General features: G+C 36.8%; 1 protein-coding gene across 3 annotated transcripts in view; it reads left to right on the forward strand.

Annotated features, from left to right (window-relative positions):
- The window catches only part of THSD7B (thrombospondin type 1 domain containing 7B), a 907,474-nt gene that overhangs the window by 623,926 nt on the left and 259,329 nt on the right, over nt 1–24,219 (forward strand). For 2 of the 3 annotated variants that reach the window (XM_065525431.1, XM_074008582.1), the window contains one exon: nt 1,683–1,946. The exons of the other annotated variant lie outside the window; for it this stretch is intronic. In XM_065525431.1, coding sequence (XP_065381503.1) covers nt 1,683–1,946 — 264 coding nt within the window. The remainder of the gene's footprint in view (nt 1–1,682; nt 1,947–24,219) is intronic. 3 annotated transcript variants of the gene reach the window in all.

The raw sequence follows: 24,219 nt of genomic DNA on the forward strand, positions 1-24,219 counted from the left end.
CAGAAATAAGTAGACAGAATCCAGGGTTAAGTGGATTTAGAAGAGAAATGAAACTGAAGAGATGGAGACTGAGAGATTGAACAATACTCTATGGAAGTTTGAAAAAAGGGAGGTCTTGAACTTGCTAAATGCTAATAGAAAGAAGCCACTCACTAACTATTGATATATCTCTCAGCCAGTAAATTTTCATGGCTGTGATGGAGGCTGTGCTTTTCAAACTTATTCTAGTGTCCTAATGGTAGAGGCAAGTGAATACCTTCTATCAGAAGTATAGCTGAATCTGCTACCAGATCAACTTCAGGTCCTGCAGAAATTCTTTTTTTTTTTTTTTTCTTTTTTGAGACACAGTCTCGCTTTGTCACCCAGGCTGGAGTGCAGTGATGCGATCTCGGCTCACTGCAACCTCTGCCTCCTGTGTTCAAGTGATTCTCCTGCCTCTTCCTCCTGAGTAGCTGGGATTACAGGCACATACTGCCACACCTGACTCATTTTTGTGTTTTTAGTAGAGATGGGGTTTCCCTATGTTGGCCAGGCTGGTCTTGAACTCCTGATCTCAAGTAATCCTCCTGCAGCGGCCTCCCAAAGTGCTGGGATTACAGGTGTTGTGAGCCACCATGCCCAGCCTAGGAATTCTTATTTATTGCAAACATAAGCATCATGGCAGACCATAGAGCCAATCACCCTGTCAACAACTCTAGAATTATATGTAATGCAAACCATGTAGCAGTGAGAAAGTAGCCCATGCATCAATCAGCTTGTATCAGGCATTTTCAGAACAGCCATGAACGTAGAAAATAGACCAATAAAACTGCCTATATATTTTATAATCAGCCATGACTCTAGCTGATGACTAACTAATGAGAAAACAAAAGGTGGAATTATTAGATCTAGGAAAATTTTTAGTAATCTAGAGGAATCGTGTTGACAGCAAAGTTGAATCAAGTTACAGGCTGATTCAGAATCCACTAAACGTGATTACCAAGTGTTTACGGCTGTGAAAAATGACACTGCATTGTCTTACTCAGAGTTGGGACCACAGCTAACAGGTTCATCAAAGTGAATTGGTAAGGTAAAGTCATATTCCAGAATACTTAAGTTAGAAGAATCTCTCAAAATGAAAGAGCTTTTTCTCTGATTAAATTATCCAGTATGCCTTGATCATTTATTTCAATTTATTGTTTGTATAGATGTTTGGGAGCTGCCTGATGGCAGAGACCAAAATGAGTTTAACTTCGTCCATCTATCTCATTGCAAGAGACCTCTACTAAAAAGAGAGGGAGTTAACCACTTAGATGCTTTCGTTGATTCCCTGGCAATCATTAGTCAAGGAGAATGAGGACAGGGTTATCAATATGTTTTTTCCAGCAAACTATAGAGAAAATAATATTAAATAAATTAACTGGAATTCTCTAGCTGTAGCAAACATCTTCCAAATATTTTATGCCACTCTCAAACATTAAACCATTTTCTACTTTTTTTCAAATTAACTTGAATTTCACAGTTGTTCTGGGAGTTGTTTTCATTGTCTCAGGATTACTTTCATGGCAAAAGAGTGAAGAAAACAAAGGCTTTATTTTATTTAAGGTTTAATATTCTAAAAGTTTACAAATACAAAAGTGTGAGTGAGTTTTAACAAAACAGCAGATAGACATTTAATATCTCAATGTCTCTTGTTGGAACAGGGAAAAGCAGAAAGAAGGAGAAATGCCAGGATGCTGACCTTTACCCTCTAGTGGAGACAGAACTATGTCCTTGTGATGAATTTATATCCCAACCTTATGGAAACTGGTCAGATTGCATTCTTCCAGAAGGCAGAAGGGAGCCTCAGCGAGGACTGCGGGTACAAGGAGACAGGAAAGAATGTGGAGAAGGCATGCGCTTTCGAGCAGTAGCCTGCTCTGATAAAAATGGAAGACCTGTTGACCCCTCCTTCTGCAGCAGCTCTGGTAAGGAGATGGATGAAGAGTAACAGATGAGAACACTCACACACAGTTTGGGAGGTTTTTCTCAGGTCTAGAATTAATAGCTCTGCTCTATAATAATTGTTTTAGTTTTCCTTTGTCAATAACACATTGTCTCTCATAAAATATGGACAGATGAAATGCATACATCTGCATCTCAATGATTATCTGGAATGTGATGGTGCTGGATCCCTGACTCACTTCATTCTCTACTTCACCTTTGTTTATTAGCCGCCTGTTTGCTGGTGGTCAACACTGCTGCTCCACTTCACTGAGAAAGCCAACGCCAAGTACAAACAAATATGCTCCATGCTGTTTTTTGGTGCTCTGACCATATACATGGAAGGCATCAGAACTTGAGTGTCTTCAAATGTAGTTGAGAAAAAAATCAATGAAAAAGTTAATTTTAAAAGTTTCACTATATAAAGTAGAAGTATACCCAAGTTAATAGAATAAAACTATAGGAAAATGACAGAGACAATCTCAGAGAGTTCTGTGAGATGTTAATCCAGGAAAATACTGTTTTTGAACCTTAATTGGGAGAATTTGAAAGATCTGGGTGTATGGAAAAAGGAGTGGAGATTAAATACAGCTGTTGTGAAAGTTGGTGAAACAGGCTGAAAGCAATCATTACAATGGAGCTTCTGAATTTCCTGCTCTGTTTTTCTTTTTTTTACTAGTTTTTTTAAAAAGAATAAACAAGTCTAGAAATAAATGGGTAGATGTTGGTCTTAGTCATCAAGGTTTTGTGTACTAATAAATGTTCTCAGTAATACCAGAAACTCAAATTCAATTATAGTGTACAAACTAAGTAAATGATAGATCTTCTTTATTGCCAGCATACTAGCTATCTTTATTTAAGATATGCCCATATCATTATACAATGAGATTTAATGACTTTTAAATTAATACTCTTATTGCTTTATACAGGTTTCCTAGATTAGTCTACATTAATTTCTTAAGGGATTTGACTTTCAGAAACATTAAATACATCACAAAAAAGTAATGGACCCATTTTAGGGTGACTCTAATCTTTCTTTTCAGCTTGTATGTGTGCATTGGTTTATTCATTCATTTGAACAAAACGTTTTTATTGACCATCTGCTATGTACCTGGACATCTATGACTTGAGTGTACAGTTAAGGGGAAGTCAGAAACTTGTGGAGTTTACTGTCCGGTGGGGGATATAAATAAACAAATACATAAAAAGAATTTCAAGTTTTGATTAGCTCTGAGGATGCTGAATAGAAAATTTTTTGATAGACTTTAGGGAAGCCTTCACTGAGGTGACATAAATCTAAGATGTGAAGGGTAAGAAGGAGACAGATGCACAAAGCACAGAACAAGGTTGTTTTAGTTAGTGGGGTGTCCAGAAGATAAAAGCTAGGAAAGATGTTTTAGACATAAAAGTAAACCCTGTGGTTTGAGCATAGAGAGTGAGGAGAGAGCTGTGTGAAGTGAAGTTGAAGAAGTATGTGGAATCTTGTGAGACAAGCCAAGGAATATGGATATAATTTAACTTCAGTCATCAGCTTGGAAGTAGAGTGGGTAATGTTATCCAATTTAGAGATTTTAAAGATCACTTTTGACTACTGTCTACAGACTGACTTAAAAGGGGTAAGGAAGCTGCTGGGAAACTCCTGTAGTTAATCAAGGAGAGACATGATGGTAGGTCAGACTAGGGTGGTGGCAATAAAGAAATACTGAAGTAATTTTAAGATGTAATTTAGAGATAGAATTGGCAAGATTATTCCAAACACAAGGCATCTTTTCTATATGTTATCTATCATTCATCCCTAATTTTGCATGAATTTATGGAGAGTTTTTTTAATTTAGAAAATAATCATTTCAGATTAGAAATGAAAACATCTTGAAACAAGAGGAGACATTTGTAATTCAACCAATTTGCAATGCCATAGCAAAAGCTATTAGGGAATCTAAGAGACTTTCACCAAATGAAAATCGTGCTTTAATCAAAGTTTACTGCAGCCTTATAACTTTTATGATACTTGTGTTAATCTACTTTCACAGTATATATTTTCAAAAACAGGTTTTTTTTTAAATAGCAAGTGAAAATACCTCATTGTGTCACCTCTAGGGATATGACATATACTTGTCTATCAAAGGAAAAAAATCTTTCAATGGTTACTAATAAAGACGTAGTTTTAAAAAGTATATATATATACACATATACATATATATATATATCTCCATGAATTGGAGTAGGACACTGTGGCTCATGCCTGTAATCCCAGCACTTTGGGAGGCATAGGCAGAAGGATTGCTTGAGCCTAAGAGTTTGAGACAAGCCTGGTCAACATAGGGAGGCCTTGCCTCTAGAAAAAATAAAAAATTAGCCAGGCCTGGTGGCATGCATCTGTGGTTCCAACTATTTGGGAGACTAAGGTGGCAAGATCACTTGAGTTTGTGGAAGGTCAAGGCTTCAGTGAGCCATGATTGTGCCACTGCAGTCCAGCCTTTGTGAAAGAATGAGACCCTGCCTCTAACTATACATATATATGTATATGAATTAGCTCACTATTAAGAATTACATCATAGGTTAGGTGCAGTGGCTCACACCTGTAATTGCAGCACTTTGAGAGGCCAAGGCAGGTGGATCACTTGAGGCCAGGAGTTCAAGAACAGCCTGGTCAACATGGCAAAACCCCATCTCTACTAAAAATACAAAAATTAGCCAGGTGTGGTGGCACATGCCTGCAATCCAGCTACATGGGAGGGTGAGGTGGGAGAATCACTTGAACCCTGGAGGCGGAGGTTGCAGTGAGCCGAGATTGTGCCACTGCACTCTAGCCTGGGAAACAGAGAGAGACCTTGTCTCAAAAAAAAAAAAAAAAAATACATTTTTATCATGGGCAAACTGAGGCACAGGGTAATGACCTGAATCTGGATCTCCCAATAAGAATGATAAGTGCTTCCCACTTTTAAATCTTTACTTGGACTTTGTCTTCCATTTGCATTTTAGACATGAGCAGGATTCCCCACGATGACATAAGGGAGACTTCTTCATGAGGATAATTATTCCTCATCAAGCATAATATGTTCCAATGGCCCCTATTGGATACACATAACTGTGGGAACACAACTGCATAAATTCTGAGTTATCCATACTAATGGATTCTATGGATAACTCAAACCATAGATAATCACAGCCGAGTCTGCTTGGCTTTGGGAATATCATGGTGAGGAGAAATATTAAATTGCAATTTATTTTTTAAAAAACTTTAAAATGGAGTTTGTCTCTATGTTCTGTCAACCCCTATTGGCTCTTAATGAGTTCCATCACTGCCTGATGCAAAAGTGCATGGTGTCATCTCCATCTGTATGACAACAGGTCCAGTTATGGGACTACCTAAATTGGGCCACAAAATATCCCATGACAAAATTAAGATTCTTGAGGTGAGCCACTTCCAACCATGTTTCTTATATCAGTGGTTTTTTTTTTTTTTTTTTCCCCCTCAAAGAACAGGACAAAAAAGTACTTCAGCATGCCAATACACTGAATTTTCTCTCTCCCTGGCCCTGCCTTCATCTCTCCATTCGGGTCTCTGCTGAATATCCCGTCATATCAAGTCTTTCCGATTCCTCTAATAATTGATCCACCTCATCACTTCCTGTTTCCCTTGCCAGTCTTTATGTTTTTTCATAGCACTTAATCACCAACTGACACGTTATATATTTACTTTTTAGAAATGAGTGCTTATTGTCTCTCCCTCCAGTATATTGCAAAGTTCCAGAAGAGTGGAAACATTTTTAAATGTCTTTTATTTATTTTCAACTGCTTATCCACAGCACCTACGTGTCAGAAATTTCATAGACTTTCAAAACATATTTTTGAAAACATGACTTAATCATCGGGTTCTGGTAATTTTGTCTCCAAAGTATGTCTCGTCTTTTCCTTTCCTTTTGCTGTCCTCTGCACATATTGATGTTATGCTATTCTGTCTTGACTTATCCACCTGCTATCTGTCATGCCAGCAGCCATCAGCCATCACACTGACACGAAAATATGTCCAAGCCATCAGCCTGCTTGCAGTCCTTCCTGGTCTTTTCTTTATATAGCTGCTCCTCAACTGAACCCTCAAGGACTTCCATGAGGATGTACTTCACCTGGCATGCCCTTTTTCTTCCTCTCATGGGACTCTTCATTCTCTGGGTTAAGATCAGGTGCTACCCGTTGCAGGAAGTATTTCCCCTTCTTCCACTCTTGTGTTTCTTTTTAGGACTACATTTAACTTTTAAAAATCCATGTAGATCTCTATTTTTCTTACTAATTTGAGAGTTCATTGAAATTTATGACTGAATCATGTTCACTTCTCCATCCCCCATACCTATCCCAGGCTCTGGCCCCACGCAGGTTCTCAGTATCTGTTGGCTGAATGAATGGAAAGGCTAGTTTAGACAAGAGTCAACACACATATGCCCATATACAAGTTCTGAAGTGCGTGTGGAGTGTATGCACATGTTTTAACAGCCCTTTGGGTAGAACAGCTGTGTATAACAAAAGCAGATCCATAGAGAAGCCACCTGTGTAACACACAAAGAGCACAGAAAACCTTGTTCTATTTTGCCCTCGATGTATAGTTTGGGAATAGAGGTAATGAAATTGCATCGCTACTAGTGGATAAGCAATGTTTTTGAAACAATGGAAGAATGCAGAAGGAATGATTTTTCAAGTGATCCAATGACAAAAATGTGAATAAGCTTTCATTCATCAAATTATGAAATGAAAGTGTAATCTGTTTTCTATCTGATTCCAGATAAATTATAATTGATTTGATAGGCAATTAATGATTTTCAATATATCATCCAGATGTAATTTAGCATTTGCAATTTAACAATTATAATTTCATTAATTTACTGTAATATATAAGTAGGTATAGATAGAAGACAAAGCAAAATAATAATCATCATAAAGAATCTCTTTTTGGATTTAAGGAATAAATATTTACATGTTTGCAATCACTGGAAAAGTGAATTTAATATTAATGCATTTAGAAAGTTTAGATTTTCTGTGTATGTGTTGAATTTTGCATATTGAAATATTTCTCTTACAACTCTATATGAACAAATTTATTTTGGCTGAGCTGGAAGAACATGCTTAGGACTGAAAATTATATCTTTATTAATCAAGGTGATTAAGATAGCTTTTTTCCTGATTCCAGGTCTAGGTTCAAAATTAACTATTTTATTTTGTTTTATTTTATTTTGTTTTTATTTTTATTTTGTTTTATTTTATTTTAGACAAAGTTTCCTCTGTAGCCCAAGCTAGATTACAGTAGCATGATTATAGCTCACTGTAACTTCGGAGTCCTGGGCTCAAGTGATCCTCCTTCCTCAGCCTCCTGAGTATCTAGGACTACTGGCTAATTTTCTGTTTATTTATTTATTTTTATGTAGAGATGAGATCTCTCTATGTTGCCCACCAAGGCCTCTGAAACTGCTGGAATTACAGGCATGAGCCACTGCAACTGGCCTAAGGAGCATTTTATATATGAAGTGTCCTGGCAAAGATTTGTGGATATCAAAGACAGGACACACATATTAATCTATTATGAGCAGTCTTCATAAGTCCAGTTCATGGAAGGGACTGAATAATTATATTATACCCTCTCTCCCAGAAATAAATAGAAACTTTCTAGTCATCTGAAATTCTTGCCAAATGACTCATTGCTTAGATCCTTTACACCTTTATGTTTATTTACTAAGACCTCGAAAGGCTCTTCAATTCACCACTTGGGGAAGAATAATAGTGTTTCAGCCAAGGACATTTGCATTGACAAGATAAAGAATATGTTTCTATGTTTTCATGTTGTGATTTTGCCTCTTTTGCTATTTTTGTTTTAACATGACCATAGATAAAAACTTCATATAATATTGCTGCATTAGAGCTGTTTCTTTCTTCTGTCCATTTTTCTCCAGCCCCATTGCTCTGCCTTAGTTCAGGCTGCCTTACGTTTCTTGTAGACTCACTGCAGTGGTGACCCATCCACTGTCCTCACTCAGTCCTTCTTCCTGCCAGCCTTTCTCCCTTTACAAGGAGAAGGTTCTTTCCTAAAGGCAAATCTGATTATCACTCCCATAGATTTTAAACTTTCAAATGGCAACCCATTGCCCAGACCTCTTAGAATGGGATACACGCCCTTCATGATTTTACCCTCCTTTTTTTTAAATCAGTATACAAGATTTACATATTTTCTGCATACTGTCGATAATTTGAAACATTCATATAATCATATCAGGTTAAGTAGAATATTCATCACCTTAAGTATCTTTTCTTTATGCTAGAAACATTCAAATTCCTCTTCTAGATATTTTGAAATGTACAGTAGATTAATGTTAACTAGAGTTACTCTACTGATCTATTGAAAACCAGATCTTATTTTTTCCTAAGTATATATGTGGACCAGTTCATCAACCTCTCTTCATCCCTCCTATTTTTTCCAGCCTCTGTTAATCACCAATCTACTCTCTATTTTTATGACATCTCCTTTTATAGTTCCCACATATAAGTGAGGACATGTGATATTTGTCCTTCTATGCTTGGCTAATTTCACTCAACATAATGATCTCCAGTTCAATCAATGTTGCTGCAAATGACAGGACTTCATTCTGTGTAATGGCTGAATAATATTCCATTGTGTATATATTTCACTTTTTTTTTAAGGTGGAGTCTAGCTCTGTCACCCAGGCTGGAGTGCAGTAGTGCAATCTGGGCTCACTGCAACCACTGTCTCCTGGGTTCAAGTGATTCTCATGCCTCAGCCTTATGAGTAGCTGGGAGTAGAAGCACCTGCCACCACACCCAGCTAGTTTTTGTATTTTTACTAGAGATGGGGTTTCACCATGTTGCCCAGGCTGGTATTGAACTCCTGACCTCAGGTGATCCACCTGTGTTGGCCTCCCAAAGTGCTGGGATTATAGACATGAACCACCGTGCCCAGCTACACCACATTTTTGACACAGGATTTTCCTTGGCCCCTTTGCCAGCTTTGCTGCAGGAGACACACCATCTACTCAGCCTGCCAGGCTATGCCTGCCTTGTAGTCTGGTGCTTATCCCGCAGCCACTGCAACTGAGCTCTCAGCCCCACTTTTGGTAGGTCCTGAGTTCTTGTCCTACACATCAAAGAAGAATGAGGATACACTGACAATCGAAGAGTGAAAAGGACAGAGAATAATGTTACTGAGTGATGAAATAGCTCTCTGCAGAGATGGGATGCAAAGGTGCCCCCCACCTGAAGTCAGGTCATCTCTCCCTCAGTGTGACTGGGTCCAGGGCTTTTATGTGCTCAGAATGGGGAGTGTGTACTGATTGGTTTGAGTGTGCAAAAAGAGGCTAAAACAAAGGCATCACTCAAAGGTGGGCACAAAAGTTTAGAAAACCAATTAGGAAAGGGTAGGTATATGTAAAATAGGTGAAGGGTGGGGATCAATCGGACGAAAGCACAGCAAATAGGCAGAGATGTTCTCAATCTGGTCCAAGGATTTACCCAGGACTGTCTTCAGCTTCAAGGTCAGATTTCACCGGGGACCTGTCCCTGTCTGCTTAGGATTTGTCTGCCTCCTGTCATTATCATTTGCTTTATACATTCATCCACTGATGAACACTTAGGTTGATTCCATATTTTGGCTATTGAAAATAGTGGGAGTACAGACACCCCTTTGCTATGTTGACTTTATGTCTCTTGGTTGTATACTCAGTACTGGAATTGCTGGATAATATGGTAGTTCTGTTTTTAGTGTTTTAAGGGCCCTCCATACTGTTATTCATAATGATTATACTAATTTACATTCCCACTAACAGTGTACGAGGGTTCCCCTTTCTCCATATCCTCAGCAGCATCTGTTATTCCCTCTTTGGTAAAAAGCCATTTTTACTGGAGTGAGATGATATCTACTGTGGTTTTGATTTTAACCATGTTTAATCCCTGAAGCCTCATCTTTCATCCACCCCACTCTGAACTCCAGCAGTCCTGGGTTCTGGAATATCTCAATATACACAATTTATTGACAGGGTTCTTTTGCCTTCTGTACCTATCTAGCTTCCTCCGGCTGTGACTTTAATTTAATTTAATTTGCAACTTAATTCTCTAGTTGACTCCTAATAACCTTTCTGAACTTGTATTAGAAATGTCACCCTTTTTGAAAAACCACAGGCAGTCTTGCCCGGCAGCCCTTTCCCCACTCCCCAAACCCTAGAACCCACTAGGAGCAGAGCTTACCTGCTTAATGTTTGTTAGCAAGATAGATGTCGTCAGTCCTATACTTCTCCTATTTTACCTATCTTACTGCTAATCCATGCTGCCATAGAGGGCTGTGTGTCCCCTGAGAGAGGGACCATGAACACTTCATCACTCTATCATCACAAACAGCTGGCGAAGTGTCAGCTCATCACACATACTCAATAATGGCTCACAAAACACAGATTGTAAATTATGCTTATGAATAACTAATTTTAATTTACATATGTGAATTCATTCCCTATGACTACTTTATCAAAACTACAAACTTAGTGGCATAAAACAATGCAGTTATTCTCTGATAGTTCTGAAGGTAAGTAAGAAGTTCAAAGTCTGTTTCACTAGGTCAAAATCAAGGTGTAGTCAGGGCCATACTCACTCCAAAGGCTTTGGAAGAAAGCTTTTATTGGCCTTTTCCCATTTCTAGAGTTGCATTCCTTACATTCCTTGGCTCATGGCCTCTTCCTCTGTCTTTAAATCTGGTGGCATAGCATCTGGCTTCAATATCACATTGGGTTCTTCTTCTGCAGCAAACCTTTTGATGCCTTCTTTTAAAAACACTTAAACTACCTGACCTATGAGGACAATTTAGGATAACCTTTCGATGTAGGGAAAAACACCCTGACTATGTTTTTTCTCTGCCCACAGACCACCACAACACCAATCATCAACACAGAAAAATACTTCTGTGACCAAATCTATGGGAGTTTTTCCTCCACACATCCAGCAGCAGATACTAGTTGGTTGCCCTCCAATTCAATTCTAATACTGTCTATCTGGAGATAATATCAGATCTCACAGGTTGGCAGCTCAGACCCCAAAACTGCCTACCATACCTCCAGGCACCAGTTGCAGCTCTGGGCCTCTGAAAATTCTAACCAACTGCCTTCAGGTTGGGGTTCCCATGACTCCCTCTTTGAGTTTGATTAATTTGCTGGAGTAGTTCACAGAACTAAGGGAAATACTTAACATTTACTCGCTTATTCTAAAGGATACAGAGGAAGAGACAAGAGGAGCATGGGGGTAGGGACAGAACTTCCATGCGCTCCCTAGGCACACCACCCTCCAGGAATTTCCATGTGTTCAGCTATCTGGAAGCTCCCTGAACGTGGTCCTCTTGAGTTTTTATGGAAGTTTCATGAAGTCAGCATTCCTTCCACAGGATATAGGGCATGACCCTCTCTGGGGAGGGTCTTAACACCCATAATCAGAAATGTTGGAGAAGATTAGAGTCCTGCCTTGGGGCAGGTGAAAGGGAGGATAGGAGAAGTTGGAGAGATTCTGTTTCCTGCCTAACACACCCAACATTGTGACAAAAGATTGTATCAAGGACTATGGGATTTATAAGCCAGGAACCCTGGATGAACACCAATATAAATTGTAACACCACACTTACCATCTCAATATCACATCTGCAAAATCTCTTTTACCTTATTAGGTAGCATTTGCACATTCCAAGGAATAAAACCTGGAAATCTTTGGGGATGTTTTTCAGCCTACCAGAATATGCTAAGAAGGCTCTCATGTTTTTGAAACTAAACTCCTGAAATGTACAAATGATAAATAATTTGAAACTTTGCTCAAGGGTTTGAAGCATTCGCATAGTGTTACTTTTTGTTTTCCTCGTGCATGATATCTACACAGGGGACTTTATGTGAATTATATTGAATTGAATTATAATCTAGAAAACTATTAGACAAAATACTGTCAGCAAAAATGTTACAATGAAGAAAGTAAATATGGGATTTCAGTATTTCTTTGAACAACCTTATATAGAATTAGTATTTCCTTTTACTTTTGTTTTGTTTCTTTTTTACAGGGCATTGGGCATCCCCTTGTCTGTCTCCAGGTCACATATTTGCTTTACCTTGCTTATTTAGTATGTTGTATTTTCTAATTCCAACCTGTTTAGCAGTTGCTGGAGACAAGGGCTTACTGATGAGATCTCATTTGAAGAGAAATTCAGCTACTGAAAATGTTTGAGGAGCTCATGTTGTCCAAGAAGTCACCTGGAAGGATCCATTGGGAATAGTGGTTCATTTGCTCATGGATTCATTTATACTTTTAACAAATATCAATGGAACATCTAGTTTTCATCAGGCACTTTCCTATATATCAGTTTATAAAGATTAACAAGTCATACGCTGTAAACATATTCATAGTCTAATAAAAGACTGTGTTAGGGGCTTGCAAATTTAGGAATATCTCCTCCCTCTGAGGCAGACCATACTTTAATTTTTTTTTTTAATTACACTGAAACAAAAATTTCAGGATCTCAACCAGTCAAATGGTTTAATATACTCTATATATCTAAATCCAGAATTATGCCCAAGTATGGAATCAAGATTTCTTTACTGGTGATTGAAAATGGAAAATGAGAGAAGACATGTCTAGGGCCTTATAGCCTGATCTGTATGAATTTGATAGGAAAACCTTTCTAGAGAAGGCATTGTGCGTTTTGACCCTTCTCAGGGAATAAATTATGGACCCATGATGAAATCCATGTACAACTTTCTTTGTACCTATTTGGAATAAAATGGAATATATTTTACCCTAAATAAGAAAGTAAACAGAACTTCTAAACAAATGATTTTTAATTAATAAATTAATATTTATTACTCATTTTTTCTTCATAAAAAAAGCAAGTAGGTATCTTATGAAGGGCTGCAAAGTAACTCTTTCTCTACCTTGATTAAAGAAAAAATAGTTCAATCTTCCTGAGATTGGGGAAAAACCAAGAATGTCTATTCTCAACTTCTATTCAGCACCATGCTGGAGGTTTTAGCCATGGCAATTAGGCAATAAAAGTAAATAAAAGGTATCTATATTGAAAATCCAGGAGTTAAACTACATCTATTGGCAGATAAGATAAACTTATAAATAGAAAATACTAAGAACCACCCTCAGAAAGAAGCTATTAGAGCTAAAGAATTTAGCAGGTTTGCAGAGTATAAGATCAATGGTCACAAAGGTCCATTGATCTTATACTCTGTTAGGTCTATACACTAACAATGAACAACCATAAAATGAAATTAAGAAAATAATTTCATTTATAATAGCATCAAACAGGCTAAAAGACTTAAGAATTTATTTAACTAAAGAAATTTGTTATAGTCTGAAACCTTCATGTATTATACTCTATAAAACATTGTTGGGGAAGATTAAAGAAGACCTAAATAAATGGAAAGATGTGCTATGTTAATGGATGATAATTGTTAATATTGTTAATAGTTGTTATTTTAAAATACCAATGGTCCTCAAATTAATCTACTATTTAGTTCAGATTATATCAAAAGCTTAGGTAGCTTTTTTGAATAAATTGACAAACTGATTCTGAAATTCATACAGAAATGCGAGAGACCAAGAATAGTCAAACAGTCTTGAAAAGGAGGAACACACTTTGGGAGGCCGAGGTGGGCGGATCACAAGGTCAGGAGATCGAGACCACAGTGAAACCCCGTCTCTACTAAAAATACAAAAAATTAGCCGGGCGCGGTGGCGGGCGCCTGTAGTCCCAGCTACTCAGGAGGCTGAGGCAGGAGAATGGCGTGAACCCAGGAGGCGGAGCTTGCAGTGAGCCGAGATCGCGCCACTGCACTCCAGCCTGGGCAACAGCGTGAGACTCCGTCTCAAAAAAAAAAAAAAAAAAAAAAAAAAAAAAAAAAAAAAAAAAAAAAAGAAAAGGAGGAACAAAAATGAAAGAGATACACTCTCTGATTTCAAAACTTACTACAAAGTTGCAGTTATCAAGACACTGTGGTACTGGCATAAGGAGAAACATAGATTAATGAAACAGAATTGACATTTCATAAATAAACCCTTACATTTATGCTCAATTGATTTGATTTTCAACAAGGGTACTAAGACTATTCAATGAAGAAAGAATAATCTCTTTAACAAATGGTGCTGGAACAACTGAATGTCTATATGCCAATGAATGTAGCTTGACTCTTATACCATAACAAAGATTAACAAAATGAATCATAGACCTAAATGTAATAGCTAAAACTATAAAACTATTATAAGAAAACATAAAAGTATATCTTCTAGATTTGGACTAGGGAGAGTCTTTTTAGGTACTACACCACCCAAAGCACTAGAAACAAAAGAAAAAATTAATCGTACTTCATCAAAATTAAAAATGTATGTGCTGTAAAAGATACCATTAAGAATATATAAATAAAGGGGCCAGCATGATCCTTATACCAAAGCCAGAAAAGGACACTATGAGAAAATTATAGGCCAGTAGCTCTAATACATGTAGATGCAATAATCCTCAACAAAATTTTAGCAAACCAAATTCAATAGCACATTAAAAGGATCATATACAATGATCAAGTGAGATGTATCCCTGGGATGCAAAGGTGCTTCAAAATGCAAAAGTAAACAAATGTAATATATCACATTAACATAATGAAGGGCCCAAATCATATGATCATCTCAATAGATAAAGAAAAAATATTTGATAAAATTCAACATCCTTCATAATAAAAACTCTCAATAAATTGAATACAGTTGACTCTCCATATTGAAAGATTCTGCATTAGTGGACTTAACCCACCACAGATAAAAAAATTTTAAAAAATAACCATGCAGCAATAAAAATTGTGCAAATAAAAACCATATTCTATAACTGTTTACCTAGCATTTACATTATAGTAGATATTAAAAGTAATCTAGAGATGATTTATTTATTTTTATGTTTTATTTTTTCTTTGAGATGGCATCTCACTGTATTGCTGGGGCTGGAGTGCAGTGGTGCAGTCTCCGCTCACTCCAGCCTCTGCCTCACAGGTTCAAATGATTCCCCTGCCTCAGCCACCTGAGTAGCTGGGATTATAGGCACACACCACCATGTCCAGTTAATTTTTGTATTTTTAGTAGAGGTGGAGTTTCACCATGTTGGCCAGGCATGATCCACCGTACCCAGCCCTAGAGATGATTTAAAATATATGGAAGGGTATATGTAGGTTATATGCAAATGCTATAGAATTTATACCAGGTACTTGAGCACCCACAGATTTTGGTATACACAAGGATGCTGGAACCAATCCCCTGTAGAATCCCCTGTAGATTCTGAGGGATGACTATATATATAAAAGAATGTATGTCAACACAATAAAGGCAATATATCACAAGCCCGCAGCTAACATGGTACTCAATGGTAAAAAGTTGAAAGCTTTTTCTCTACGATCAGGAGCCAGACAAGAATGCTTATTCTTGCCACTTCTACTTAACATAGTACTAGAAATCCTAGCCAGAGCAATGATGCAAGAAAATAAGTTAAAGACATCAAAAACAGAAAGAAAGAGAAAGAAAGATTGACCCTGTTTGCAGATGGCTTGATCTTATATATAGTATACCCTAAATACTCCACCAAAGAACTGATAGAACTAATAAATGAATTCAGTAAATTTTCAGGAAACAAAATCAACGTACAAAAATCACTGGTGTTTTTATATACTAAAAACCACCGTCCAATAAAGAGATTAACAATACAATCCCATTTACAATAGCATTTTAAGAATAAAATTACTTAGGAATAAAACTAAGAAAGTGAAAGAGCTGTAAGCTGAAAACTATAAAACATCAATGAAACAACTTGAAATGACATAATAAGTGGAAAGATATCCTGTTTGTTCCTAGATCAAAATAATATTGTCAAAATGTTTATACTATTCAAAATGATCTACAGACTCAATGCAACCCTTATCAAAATCCCAATGGCAATGTTCACAAAAATAGAAAAAATAATCCTGCAATTCATATGGAACCACAAAAGACCTTGAATAGGTAAAATAATCTTGAGCAAGAAGAGCAAAGCTGGAGGCACCACACTTCCTGAGTTAAAATTATATTACAAAGCTATAGTCATCATTAGCAGTATGGTACAGGCATAAAAAGGGACACATAAATCAATGGAACAGAATATAAAGCCCAGAAATAAATATATGCTCTAGTTATCTTTGACAAAGGTAACAAGAATACACAATGGGAAAAAGAGAGTCCCTTTGATAGACGATATTGGGTAAACTGGATATCACGAAATTGAATCATTATCTTACATCATACACAAAATAAACTCAAAATAGCTTAAAGATTTGCATGTAAGATCTGAAACAATAAAACTACTCAAAGAAGACGTAAGGGAGAGGTCCATGATATTGGTCTTGACAATGATATTTTGGATATGACCCCAAAAATACCGGCAACAAAAGCAAAAATAAACAAGTGACCACATGAACTAAAAATTTCTGCACAACAAATGAAACCACCAACAAAATGAAGAGGCATCCCATGGAATAGGAAAAAATATTTGGATACCATATATTCAGTAAGGGGTTAATATCCAAAATATATTAAAAAAAACTACTACAATTCAATAGTGAAAAACAGCCCAATTTTAAAAAGGGCAAAGGATCTTAGCAGACATTTTTTCCAAGGAAGACATACAAACAGCCAACAAGGATATGAAAGGTTGCTGAACATCACCTGTATCAGAGAAATGCAAATCTAAACCACAATAAGATATCACCTTAAATAGTCAAAAAGTAACAAATGTTGATGAGATGTAAAGAAAATAGAACGTTTCTTTATACAAGGCTGGTGGGAATGTAAATTGGCTTAGCCATTATGGAAAACAGTATGGAGGTTCCTTAACAAATTAAAGACAGAACTAATATATGATTCAGCAGTCCAACTTCATGGTATAATTCCCCCTTCCAAATCAAATCAAATCAAATCAAATCACTATCTCCAAGAGATGTCTGCACTCCCGTGTTCATTGTAGTGCGATTCACAACAGCCAAGATAAGAAAACAACTTACATGTCTGTTGACAGATGAATGGATACAACAAATAAATTATGGTGTGTGGGGTATGTGCTTGTGTGTCTGTGTGTGTGTTTGTGTGTGTGTGTGTGTGTGTGTGTAACGAAATATTCAGTATAAAAAAAAAGCCCTGCCATTTGTGGCAATATAGATGAACCTTGACATTAGGCTAAGTGAATTAAGCCAGACACAGAAAGACAAATACTACATGATCTCACTTACATGTATAATCTAAAAAAGTCAAATGTATAGAAACAGAGAGTAGATTGGTGGTTACCAGGGATTGGATATTAGGGGAATGCTGATCAAAGGGTACAAACTTGCAGTAATGAGATGAATAAGTTCTGTAAAACTAATGTACTTGAATGTACATCATGGCAATCATAGTTAATAATAGTATACACTTGAAATTCTCTATGAGAGAAAATTGTAAGGATTCTTACCACACACGAAAATAGGAAACTATGTGAGGTGAAGTATATATTATTTTGCTTGTTGGAAATCATTTTGTAGTATATGTGAATATATCAAAACATAATGTTGTATACTTATATACAATTTTTATTTATCAATTATATCAGAATAAAACTGAAAAAATAATGTATAAAGACAACATACAGGATGGGAGAATTATTTGCACATCATATATCTGATAAGAAACTTGTATGCAGAATATATAATGAATTCTTACAAGACAACAAATAAAAGGTATTTGTCCTTTTATTCTTGATATATGACCCAAGGATTTAAGTAGGCATTTCTTCAAAGACAGTACAAAAATGGCCAGCAAACACATGAAAAGATGCTCAACATCATGTCATTAAGGAACTACAAACCAAAGCCCAATGAGATGCTAATTCATACTAGAATGGCTGTAATCAAAAAGGCAAAAACAGGTGTTGGTGAGGATATGAAGAATTTGGAATTCTCACACACTGCTCGTGTGAATACAAAATGATTCAGCTGCTTTGAACAATCATCAATTCCCCACTAAGATAAACATAGAATTACAATATGACCCAACAGAGATGAACAATATATCCAAAAGAAATAAACACACATCCACGTAAAAATTTGTACACAAACATTTAGTAGTGTTACTCTTTATAGCTAGAGAGTGAAAACAACCCAACTTTTATCTGCTAACAAATGGTAAATGTATAGTTTCTCCATAAAGCAATATTATTTGGTAATTAAAAGAATGATGTACTAATACCAGCTACAACATAGATGAATCTTGACCTCACTATACGAAAGAAAAGAAACCAGTCACAAAAGACCAAGTAGTATGTGATTCTATTTAAATGAAATGTCCAGAATAGGCTAATTTACTGCTATGGTCTGAATGTGTATGCCCCTCCAAAATGTATATATTAAAACTTAATTCCCAATATAATAGTACAAGAGTGGGAACTTTAGGAGTGATTGAGTTATGAGGACTCCACCTTCATGAGATGAATTACTTCATGGGAGTAATGCCTTCATAAACAGGCTTGAGGGAGCCTGCTTGTCACTTTTTTCCCCTTCTGCTGTGTAAGAAGGAAGCTAGAAGTTACTGTATAAAGAAAAGACCATCACCAGACACCAAGTTTGCCAGTACATTGATCTTGGATTTCCCAGTCTCCAGAACTGTTAGAAATAAATATGTTTATAAATTACCCATTTTAAGGTATTTTGTTATAGCAGCAGGAATGGACTAAGACATTTTTATAGAGGCAGAAATTTGATTAGTGGTTGCTTAGGATTGGAGGAACAGGGAGAAACTGCCAATGGATATAGGGTCCCTTTTGGGGGTGATGAAAGTATTGTCAGATTGTGGTAATAGTTGTACAACTCTGTGAATATAATGAAAAATATTGTACTTTACATTTTAAATTCATGAATTATATGTGAATTATATCTCAGTAAGCTGTGAAAAATCAAGTCAATTTAAGATCTAATTAGAAAAGAATAACAATTCAAAAGAAGAGTTGAATGCAAATATATATATGCACATATCTGTGTATGTATATAAATGTATTATTTATGTGTGTGTATATCCACACATATACACACATTCACACACATTTATAAAATATTGGCACTAGGAATTTTTATTCATTTGGAGGATTTTCTGGAGAATCACTTATAGACGTGTAAATTAATTAAATGTAAAACATACCAAAAGATAAATTTGAATGAAGTATTCTCGTTAGACATTGGGAAATTCTGGTGTGGTTTTAGGTTTTATAAACAGCATCTCAGAAGAGAGGAATATTTAATCTGAGTTTTGAAGAATGAGAGTTCATTGTTGTTTGGCAACATTGACTAGTGCTATGTGATTAGGGTATATGTAGGTGATAGAAGACTGGGTTAGAAATGTGGATTGGAGTTAACCTGTTTAGGAACTGTCGTGCTAAAGAAGCTTTGTTATTTGAGTTGGTTTTACTGTTTTCTGAATTTGAGTAAAGTTTCACCTTGTTTTTTAAAGAGATTCATGTCTAACAGAACTCCAGTGTTAACAAAACGCTTTTTATGATAAAATTTATTAAGTATGGCCAGGTGTGGTGGCTCACACATGTAATCACAGCACTTTGGGAAGCCTAGGTAGGAGGATCTCTTGAGCCGAGGATTTTGAGACCAGCCTGGACAACATAGGGAGACCCTATCTCCATAAAGATTTTAAAAATAATTTAGCTGGGTGTGGTGGTGCATGTCTGTGGTCCCAGCTACTTGGGAAGCTGAGGTGGGAGGAATACTTGAGCCCAGGAATTCAAGGCTGCAGTGAGCTGTATTATCTCACCGCCCTCTAGCCTGGGTGGCAGAGCAAGACCCTGACTCAAGAAAAAATTATTTTAATTTAAAATATTACTGAAGTACATATCAACATAAACTAAGCATAACCTCCTTATGCTTACAGGATATAAGCTATATGAACTGAAAGAGACATGACATTTCACACGTTAAATTTTGAAATGGACTGTCCTCTGAGAAATAGCTTCAGATGTCTGCAAAACTCAGCTTTAGGCCAGTAATTCTTCATTTTTTACTCTGGTGAAGTAAAAACACATTTACCCAACAATGTTTCTCTAGCACACCCATCAGAAGAGGCATTGCCCAAGGGCTGCCCCATGGATAAGATCTCCTGCCTGAGGGTGGAAGAAACTCAGGGGCCCTGGCCCTAACTTCCCTTTCTCTCTCCCAGTGATTCTTCAGATCCCCAACTGTCAAGAACATTGCCGCTTTAGAAAGTTGAGGCATTAGCACTATAAGTGATTCTCCAGAAAATACTCCAAATGAATTAAAATTCCTAGTACCAATATTTTATAAATGTGTGTGAATGTGTGTATACGTGTGCATATACAGGATAGGATTCCATGTTTATTTCAGAAAGGTAATTCTGACTTCAGGGTTGAGGCTGGATTCGAATAAAATCAAAGGTAGAGAAACCAGCCAGGAGAGTGACATTGGTCCTAGAGAGTGTGGGACAAGGCAGCAACCATAGGGATGGGGAGGGAAGACACTGACCAGAGGTGCAGAAACACGGAGGAATCTAGAATAAGGTAGAAAAGTGAGCTAGGGATGGCTGATGACATTAACATGGGTAAATATCCAGCAGGTGAAAGGAAAACAAAGAACTCGGTTCTGGATGGTTGGAGGACTGAGCAGAACAATAACTAGTGTCAACAAAAAGAGTAAAACTCTGTAAAATATTTGAAAAGATTCATTCTGGGCCAAATAAGAGTGACCATGGCCCATGACACACCCCTCAGGAGATTCCGGAAACATGTGCCCAGGACACCGCTTGGTTTTATACGTTTTAGAGCGGCATGAGATATCAATCAAATACACTTAAGAAATACATTGGTTTGATCTAGAAAGGTGAGACAACTCAAAGTACAGGCTATAGGTGAATTTAAACATTTTCTGGTTGACAATTCATTCAGTTTGTCTGAAGACCTGGGATTGACAGAAAGGGAATGTTCAGGTTAAGATAAAAGATTGTAGAGACCATGGTTCTTTTGAAGTCTTACAGTGGCTGCCCTTAAAGACAATAGATGACAAATGTTTCCTATTCAGATCTTAGTTAATCTCTTTAGGATTGGGAGGGTCTGGAAGAAAAAGATCTAGCTATGTTAATAGAGATTCTTTATAGATGAAAATTTTCCCCACAAAAGATGGCTTTGCAGGGCCATTTCAAGATATGGCAGAGAAACATGTTTTGGAATAAAATATTTTGATTTTCTTCCTTGATTTGTAATGTTATGCCAGAGTAAGACTGGAAAGTAAGTCGCAATTTATAAGGTTAAATAAAACATATCTGATGAGAATTTGTGGTTTGTAGGTCATGACACCTGAGACCCCATAGATAGGAATTTGGGCAAGATAGAAAAATTAGAGCTTAGTCTTCATTCGAGTGGTAAGAAGAAAACACAACTGAAATATTTTATGTAAGTCAGGAGAAAGAAATTTCTGTAATTTTAGATTTGGAATAGCTTTTGGAATAGCTTATAGGTGATAAGAATGATGTTGACAATGGGAAGTGATAACTTCAGAAAAACTGTAAGAAATATTTTTATTTGAGATGGTTATGGAAGAATCTGCTTAAACCTCCTCCCTGACTAAGAGCTTATTACCACTGCAAAATTCAGCTGAACTACTCGTAAGATTGGAAAGATCTTTATGTTTAAAGCCTAAAAGTAGCTCCTTCCATTCATTCGTTCAAATTAACTTCATTTAATTAAAAAAAAAATTTAAAAACTGTCAGCGGCCGGATGCGGTGGCTCATGCCTATAATCCCAGCACTTTGGGAGGCCAAGGCGGGTGGATCACAAGGTCAGGAGACCAAGACCATCCTGGCCAACATGGTGAAACCCCATTTCAACTAAAATCCAAAAAATTAGCTGGGCGTGGCAGCGTGCGCCTGTAGTACCAGCTACTGGCAAGGCTGAGGCAGGGAAAACGCTTGATTCTCCTCCTCAAGAGGGGGAGGTTGCAGTGAGCCGGGATCCCGCCACTGCACTCCAGCCTGGCGACAGAGCTAGACTCCGTCTCAAAATAAAATAAATCAAATAATTAATATAAATAAGTAAATAAAATAAAATAAAAATTGTCCGCATAAGATGATTTCATAAATTTGAAAAAATATATAATGCTTCCTCAGCTTATAAATGTTTTACTCTTCAGGCTAAATATCCAGAGTTTTTGTTTTCTGACTCATATGAGTGTCTCTAGCCCCTTTTGTTTCTGTGCTCCTGTTTTCCTAGGATGTTTTCATTTGGCCACTAACCACTTAAATGACAGTAAAGGGAACATAGTGTCCCAATGTCATTTTCAACCACACATTTTGTGTATCATATGGACTTCCTCTCACTGTTCCCCACGCGCCTTCTGTCCTTCCATGACTCCATTTCTTTGCCTGTGTTCCTTCCTCAGTTTGATGTCTTTTTCTTTTTAAGGTGAACTTCTACTCAATTTTAAGCCCTAACTCAAGTCGGTTTCTTCAAGAAGCCTTTTCCTCAACTTCACCAGTGTGTTTCTATACTCTTACAGAAATTTAGTCAGACACTAAAGTATTATTTACATTAGACTTTATCTCTTTGCTTGTCTTTCTCCCTTTCTAGATTGTTAGCCTCTAGTTCTTGGCTCATTTACTCATTAACATAGGATATATTTAATAACGTCTAGATTCCAAAACCTCTGCTATGCCTTGACTATATACTATTAAACAAGACAGATGTGATCTCTATACAGTCTAGTAGTTGAGGAAGATATTAAGAAAGTATATACATAGAATATGTAATTTCAAATAGCCCTAAGTGCAAAAAGGAGCAGGGCGCTATAAGATAATAACAAGATGGAGGACTTTATTTAAGTTGCGGAATCAGGGAGGACCACTCTAGGGAAGAAAATGTGATCTAAAAAAGTGAAGGATGAGTAGATGTATGATAGGCAAAGAACACTCTTTTGGACAGCAAAGATGCTCAAAATTGTCTCTTGAACCAATAGGAATACAATATTTGCAATATTGTAATGCGTTTTTCTTTCTTTCTTTTTTTTTTTTTTTTTTGAGATGGAGTCTTGCTCTGTCGCTCAGGCTGGAGTGTAGTGGTGTGATCTCGGCTCACTACAATCTCCACCTCCTGGGTGCAAGCAATTCTCCTACCTCAGCTTCCCAAGTAGCTGGGATTATAGGTATGTGCCATCCCTGGCTAATTTTTGTATTTTTTGTAGAGTCAGGTTTCTTCATGTTGGCCAGACTGGTCTCTAACTCCTGACCTCAAGTGATCCACTCACCTCGGCCTGTGAAAGTGCTGGGATTACAGGCATGAGCCTCCGCACCCCACCTATTTTTTCTGCTTTCTTTAGGCCATTTCAACATTGCTTTTGTGCATGTTTTATAAATCACTTCAAATACTGCTCAGTAGATGACATTTACATTAAAATAAATAAAATGTATACTTTAATATCTATAAGTATTGATATAGAAATTATCAATTTCTATATAACAATTGATATATAAGTATTATATATCATCAATCATCAATCACTATTGATGCATTTTCAGTATGCAGTTTAAAAAGCTGTTGAAGTCTGTTTTTTAAGAACTCATATAAAGTTTTGTAACCCTCATTCTGAGTATACATGTTCCGTTGCCCTTTGGGTACCGTAATGCAGAACTGTGCTTTTACCTGTATTCCTTTTTATATTCTTAGTTGCAACTCATTATTCCAGCTTGTTAAGGGCTCTAAATCTTGACTCTGACATCTCATATATTAGCCATAACTCTCAGCTTTATATCATCCAAAAATTTGATAAGCATGCCATCTGTGTCTTTATCCAAGTTGTTAATCAAAATGTTGGACAAAATAAGACCAAGCATTCCCCCTCAGCATTTGTTGCAGGAAGATATCCCTCAGGATGGCACTGATACATTAATCAACATTGTTTGGGTAGCTACAAAAATCCCTCTAGCTCTTTACATTTGTTTATGAGGGTATCAGGAGACTTTTTGTCAAATTTCTTTCTGCATATACCGTCTCCTTTCTTCTCTACAAGTCTAGTAAACCCATCACAAAAGAGGTTAGATGCCTGTCTTTGAGTTGATCTAAAGGAGCCCATTTGGACACCTGATGCCCATTTCTTCTCTCTTGAAATATTCAGAAGCTCTTTAGCAGTATGTTCATAT

The sequence above is a fragment of the Macaca fascicularis genome, chromosome 12, assembly GCF_037993035.2.
Source record: "Macaca fascicularis isolate 582-1 chromosome 12, T2T-MFA8v1.1".
Lineage (NCBI taxonomy): Eukaryota > Metazoa > Chordata > Mammalia > Primates > Cercopithecidae > Macaca > Macaca fascicularis.